Source organism: Chaetura pelagica, unplaced genomic scaffold (genome assembly GCF_000747805.2).
Source record: "Chaetura pelagica isolate M959 unplaced genomic scaffold, ChaPel_1.0 scaffold70, whole genome shotgun sequence".
Classification (NCBI taxonomy): domain Eukaryota; kingdom Metazoa; phylum Chordata; class Aves; order Apodiformes; family Apodidae; genus Chaetura; species Chaetura pelagica.
The window spans coordinates 3,514,792-3,521,688 of record NW_009952265.1 but is presented as its reverse complement, the minus strand read 5'-3'; the positions used below and the strand labels follow the sequence as shown (position 1 = coordinate 3,521,688).

The 6,897-nt window shown below is 33.3% G+C and overlaps 1 protein-coding gene across 1 annotated transcript; it reads right to left on the bottom strand.

Annotated features, from left to right (window-relative positions):
- Nucleotides 1–371: 371 nt before the first annotated feature.
- On the bottom strand, nt 372–5,859 carry EMC7 (ER membrane protein complex subunit 7). The gene is made up of 4 exons (XM_010007739.1): nt 5,663–5,859; nt 3,529–3,667; nt 2,957–3,037; nt 372–857 (listed from the first exon to the last, which is right to left on the bottom strand). The coding sequence occupies exons 1-4, from the start codon at nt 5,857–5,859 to the stop codon at nt 705–707; spliced, it is 570 nt and encodes a 189-aa protein (XP_010006041.1). The 3' UTR covers nt 372–704.
- Between the last annotated feature and the right edge of the window lie 1,038 nt (nt 5,860–6,897).

Below are 6,897 nucleotides of genomic sequence, written 5' to 3'. Positions count from 1 at the left end.
TGATTCGGAAAGGAAAGATCCAAAATAAAGTTCATCATGTTTCATAGATACCTTGTATTAATAATTAAAATTACTTAGCTTAAAAGACTTTCTGGTGGAGAATGCTTGGCTTTTCCCTTCCCAAAGAGTTCTTAGCAGAACATAGATCAGAATACAACTGGGCAATAAAAAGTGGAAAGTTCTTGAACTAAAGTGCACAGGCAGCAAACAATGTGAAATAAAATTATTTTATATTTAACACATATGACAAGCTGATGCAGCAAATCCCTTACTCAGTAAACCCATGACTCAATTTTGAAAGGAGGATTTCATTTCAGAACTCAACAGCAAGTATAAAACAAAGCCATCTTAATAAACTCCACTTTTATGATCTTTGAAATTCTTTTATACATTGTCTTATGATTAAGACATTTATTACTGTTTAGCACATCATATAATTTATAATAATTCTCTACAGAACAATATAGTTAATTCAGTATTATCAATAACTTTATACAGATACAGTATTGAAGCCATGTCCTCTTTTGCTTACTGTCAAGTACAAAACAGCTTATATAGACTAAAAAAAGCTACACACCCAGTCGTAGCATACTGTATTTTGTGCCTGATTGAAGTTTACAGTAGTGACTTTTTGATCTTTCAAGACAAACATGATACCACATAACAAACAGTTGTGCAAACTCAGACTTAGGAGGAAGACATAACTACCTCCTTTTTCCAGAACTACTTTTCCCTGTTTTACTGCTGCTATTACCAGACTTGCTGGAAGATTTTGAAGAGAAAAGTCTTGTCATGAATTCAGAGACATCTGGCAGCTCATGGTTGGAATTCAGCATGTTCATTGACTGCTCCATTTCCTGCATGAAAAGATTAGATAACCTTATTGTAACAACTGTGGATGTTTCTAATGCACAAGTTGAAAGATTGTAGCAGGAAGATGTCAAATACACCCCAAATACTGTTTCACTATTTACAGTCCTCCAAGGTACATACTGCTACATATTTTATGCAACCACAGCCAATGCCCAGCTACACACAGAAACATAAAACCCCCAAACTAAAAGCGCTAGTGGAAAAAGGTAACCATGTCTTAAGCAGTCTTACAGGGCAACCACCTGATTAAAAAATCCAAATTCTAAATGAAAAAAATCTACTATTTTCAGCATTATTTTCCTCCACTTTAAACTTCAAGATTTTGTTTAGATTTTCAGATCTGTGTTCTCATAGATTTTACATACATCTGTGTTTTGAGATTAATATTATTTATACTAAATCTAAAAAAATTTTGAAGCTGTTTGGAGGTATTAGATCTTTTTACTGCCCTACTTTGTAACATCAAACTATTAGTGTATAGCAGCTAAGTTTTCTTTGTTTCACAAAAGGAAGGATTTTAACATGAAACGATATATCCAGCTAAGTTTAATGTAACTTTAGAGATTAGCATAGTGGCTGTATGACATTAATTAGTACAATTTTAAAGAAACAAAACACAAACCCTGAAGTACTTTTAATGAATACAACAGCTTAACTGCACATCCACAATGTGATAATACTTGTATTTAACTGCCAATTTAATGTGGAATTTTCACGCTGTTTTTCTAGTTATCATTCAGAATGGTACAGCTTTAATTCTTCTCAAGGCATTAACTAAGCAAAAAATGCTATGGAAGCCTTTGTTACTCTTTCATCTATACTACATCTATACTTAATGCTTCTACAACAAGCACAGTTACCAAATCATTAAGGTTCCAGATAAAATAGTACTGTGCTGATTCCATAAAGAGAAAACAATTTAACTTGAAAAATGTTATACAGGCTCCATACCCTCCACAAGTAAACTGAAGTTGGATATACACTTAAGAATTGAATACATGGTCATCTCAAGAATGCCATTAAAATTGAGTTCTTAAAAACTACCTTCTCCTACTCTTTAAAGATAATTTAAATTACAAGCAAGACTTCTTGAACTTAAAAATTCTCCTTAAGAACTCATATCATTCAGCTAATAAGAACCTAGTCATCACAAGTTGGTGTACCATCAGAACAGACTACTGGCAAGAAGTGTCACATCAGTGAAAAAAGGAATGAAGAAATGATTTTTTTAAGAACTGAACTCCCAGAGTTCAGCTTGGTCTGAAGAATCCACAGTTATCTAGAATATCTTAGTATCTAGTTTTTTTAAAAAGCCAGAATAGCATTACATAGCTCTGATAGGCTTCTAATTGGTATTATGGGAATGAAAAAAACCAAACTCGGACACCTATAAAGTACTACTGAAGACAGTGGTCATTTAGAGCAAAAGGAGTTTAAATTAACCAAGCCCTCAGAAAGCAGCCACCAAGACAGACAAAAGAATATTTCTAAAAACAAGAAAAGATTTAGCAAACACCTTGAATCTCCATTTTGTCCTAGCCTTCTGCTATTTGGCATATTGCATGATGAAAGGACAATAAATCAGATAATTTAATGGTTACATTATGACTCCATATTATATACACTATTGAGACATCTGGATTTAACAGTCTTGTGAACTAAGTGGCTTAGGCTGATGGATAAAGAGCCCCATATCACTGTTCTCAACACATCTGACCCTTATTAAATTATGCCTAAAAATGATGTGCCAGATTTAAACATGGTGTAAAAATACATCAGGAAGTTACAGAAAAAGATTTCAAAAATTATATTTATCACTCTAAAGAAACTCTGGAAAACACCATTCATACTGTAAGACTTTCAAAGTTGTGTCAAGCAATTTAATTCTGTGCTGTTTTGTTTAATGGTAGATTTATGAACTGAAATGTTAGACCTCATTGTTAGAACATCAAAACTGTATTAACTGAATAAATTATGTCTGTTAAGACTTCTTTAAAAGCCTACTTTCATTTTTATTACTTTCCTGTACCTTAAAATCTCATTATCTTTGCTCTCTATGTCTGCATCAATTGAATGTACTTACCCGTCTCATATCAGGATCACTGGTGTTAACAACTTTAGGCAAAAGCACAAATATCAATAATGGAAGAACCATCATCATCACCTACACAGAAAACAGCAAATACTTCTTCAGCTTATTCATTGCTCCAGACATTTTTAGACATACTGACATAAAGCTTTTAGCTAAACTAACAAACTCTGAAACTACAGCATTCTGTGTCAGTAACCCAGTAACAGTAATTCACTTGTCAGGAAAGAAATCTGATAAGGAAGGATTTCTCTTCTAAATAACAGATTTCAAAGTTGGATCATTAATGCTTATTATAATTACTATCTTGGAATATGTTGATTTCCACACTACTAAACCAACATCATGTCAAAGGAATCAGACTATGGGCCAGAGTAGGTATATAGGAGAAGAGAGGTCATAGAAAAACTTCCTATTTGTAAACAAGTAAAAAACAAATACACCAATCCCCTCAAAGAGCAAAGTGTGCACATCTTATCTCAGTTATTTTATTCTCACTATTTTGAAGAATAGTTATATTTGAATCCTTAGCAAATGTTTAATCTTTGTGTGTTACTTGTACATACCATTGGGTTCATAAGAAAATCTGTCCACCCCCAAGATTCTCTCTTTATAAAGTATGAAGGAGGTCCAGAAGATTTCATCTGGAGTGGGTATGGCAGCCTGACAACTTCAGAGGTTTTGATGTAATTGACGTATCTTGCTCTAATAAACAAAATGTAAATAATTAAAAATGTAAATACAATCTTTAACAAAAAATAGATTATTGAATAATATTCCAACAAAAGTTTTAGTAATAGACTACAAACAGAGCTATCTGCAAGGCAGTGCCAACTAAGCTTCATTTTCCAGAAGCTAATTTCTCTCAGCAGAATACTTTATGGAATGAAAATATACCTTTTTTCCAGGCTAGCTATAAAACAAGCTGAAAATTCAATATGGAAAACAGACCTACAGATCCAAACATTGTAACTACTTGTTCAAATATGACTTCTGAAAAACATTTTTTCTTACCCTCAGTAACAAGCAAGAAAAGCTACAATGTTTACAGCGAAGGTACAGCTCTGCACAGTGCAACAAAGCTTAAATAGTTTGCTCAAGACAACAAGTATTTATATATGAAGGTAAAACTACTTTTTCCCTAAGTGCATTAGTTTGCATTTATCAATACTGAATTTCAATTATTTTTATTGTATCAGGTCTTTATATAGTTCTTCACTACTATTCTTCATTTGGGCCTAGTATTTTGATAGTTACTTGGTACTATCATCTAACTTTGTCACTCTTCACCCATTTGTCATGATTTATTAATATTCACCTGCATTGTGCAATTCCAGAGATGACTCCTGCTCTCTACAAGAGAAATAATTTACTCCTTGTGAATTTTTCACCAAATATTCATCCAAAGAATGTCTCTCTCTCCTATCTTATGACTATATATTTTCTTCAAAATATGTTTGAGATTTTCAAGTTCTTATCAAACATTCAGTTATCCACTGTTTTATCTTAACAATTCCAGTACTTCTTTTTTAAGGCAGAACATCCCTTAAAAAAGCCCAGCTGACATTTTCCCCATGTATCACATTTTTTCATGTGTGTCCCAACTTTATTCCTCATTATAGTTTCTACCTGTTTAACTGGTAGAGATGTCAAGCCTGCTGATACTTTGCTCTGCAGACATATCCTAGAAATTTACTTAAGGTCAAATTCATTACCTCTAGTTCTCAGATACCAAAACAGTGCAAAGTGAAAGGTTATACGCACATTGTGTCTATTTCACCAGGTTCCTTCCATATTTATTAATAATGGCCAATGAGATACTGCCTAACAAAGTATAAAAAAGTCAAAAAGTTGGAAAAAAATATAAGCACAAGTTGTGCTGTGATTGCTATACAGAGACTGGAACGTTTTCACTTTGGATTTCAATGTTAGCCTTCCCTAAAAATACTGTTGGGGTGTTTATATTGATGTTTGCTCTCCTAAAATGTAATGACAACTTTTATAAGATACTGTAAAGACAATCTTGAAGTTAAGATACTACATGTGTACAGGTACAAAAAAAAAAAAGAACTATGAACATGCTCATTTAAACAAACCCCCCCTTATTATTCGGTATTACTTAGTGAACAGTGTACAGCTGTTAGGGGTAACGTATCTGGCCATAACATTAAAAAAAGTTAATGATGCTACAGAAACTCTGCAGGCTTACAACTAGTAGTATTCACCAGTAACTGTAAGGATGATCTTATGGAGGTATAAAAGATGTATTTTAGAATTTCCTGCTTGAACAAATTAGAATTTCATTGTGCCAAGACTTCACAGAACATTTACCAAAAAAGAAAGGAAAAAGGGAAGAAGAAATAAAAAAAAAGTATTGGTAAAAGATCAAGCAGTTAATCGATTTATGTCTAGATTTTATTTTAGGACAGCCACTTAAGAAAATAACGAAAGTACCAACCAGAAGGACTATTTTTACCCATTTCCTCTTAACGAAGGCCATAAATATAAAAGGAAGAAATAAATGAGACTTCGGAATTTTGGACATATACTCCTAGAAGTGATGTTAAAATGAGATGAAACATGTGGACTGCAACAGAACACTGTATCATTGTATCTACAGTACTATTTACATTACTTCTTACACTGCACTGTCAGGTATACTTAATAGATCAACACAGAAGCAAATCAGGAAAGTCTCACCTCATTTTGCCTTTTGAAGTTATGTCAACTCGCACAGGTTCAAATTTATGAGCAGGGGATATAACTTCCACTACGTAAGATCCTGAAGGTACATCATGAACAACAAAACTTCCATCTGTCCTGAAAAAACAGTAAACTTCAATATCATAGAACTGTTTAAGTTGGGAAAGACCTACAAGATCATCAAGCCCAACCATTAACCCAACTCTACCAAGTCCACTACTAAAACATGTCCCCCAGTACCACATCTATATGGCTTTTAAACACATACAGGGATGGTGACTCCACCACTTCCCTGGGCAGCCAATGTTTGACAACCCCTTCTGTATAGAAATTTTTCCTAATATCCAGTCTAAACCCTTGCCTTGCACTGTCTCCTCAGCTTTGAGCATTAGGGGGCATCCAACAATGCTAATAAATGGCTATTATATATACATAGCATATATATAGCCCATATATATATGTGCTATATTAAAATATGCTCCAGTACACAAGAAAGAGTGCTTTATTTTTTGTAAAGAAACTGTATTAGTATAATTTTATATTATAAATCTTGACAATGACCAAAAGGAAAATTTAAATTGCTCAGCACTTGTAGTATCAAGCCCCTTAATGTAATCTATGTGTGTCACAACAGCAGCAGCAATTACCAGTTATGCTAAGTTAAGCTATTGTGTTGCTGGAAGAATAATTTAGCAGCCTAAGTAAGATTCAAAATGGTTCAATTTCATGTATTCAGATGCTGGCAGAATTGAATTACATACAATTCTGAAATACATACAAAGAAGTTTTCTTTGCTTCAGTATTTCTGCTGGAAAAAAACAAACATTAAAAAAAACCACAAACCCAAAAAACCAACAACCCCAAAACTGACATCCTATGTAGTATGCGTAGATATTTAAGATGACCTGCAATGCACAAAAATCGTAGCTCGAGCCTCTGTTGCAAAATAGTTTTTTACTTTTAATTGCTCCCTTTGCAACTGGCCCAGGCTGGAAAGTTCAATCAGAATAAGGAAGCAAAGAGCTCTACACATATACATAGAAGCGATTTTTAGACAGACTACTTATATTTTAAAATATGAAACTTCATATTAGTAAAAGGATACTTGACAGCTTCAGCACCAGTTGCTATTACATTTAAGTATAAAACCTTGTAGTTTTTCTCCTACATGCTTCCAGAGGTTTCCAGGAAGAAAAACTGAAGCGTTCCCTTCCTTTTAAAAATTAATATAA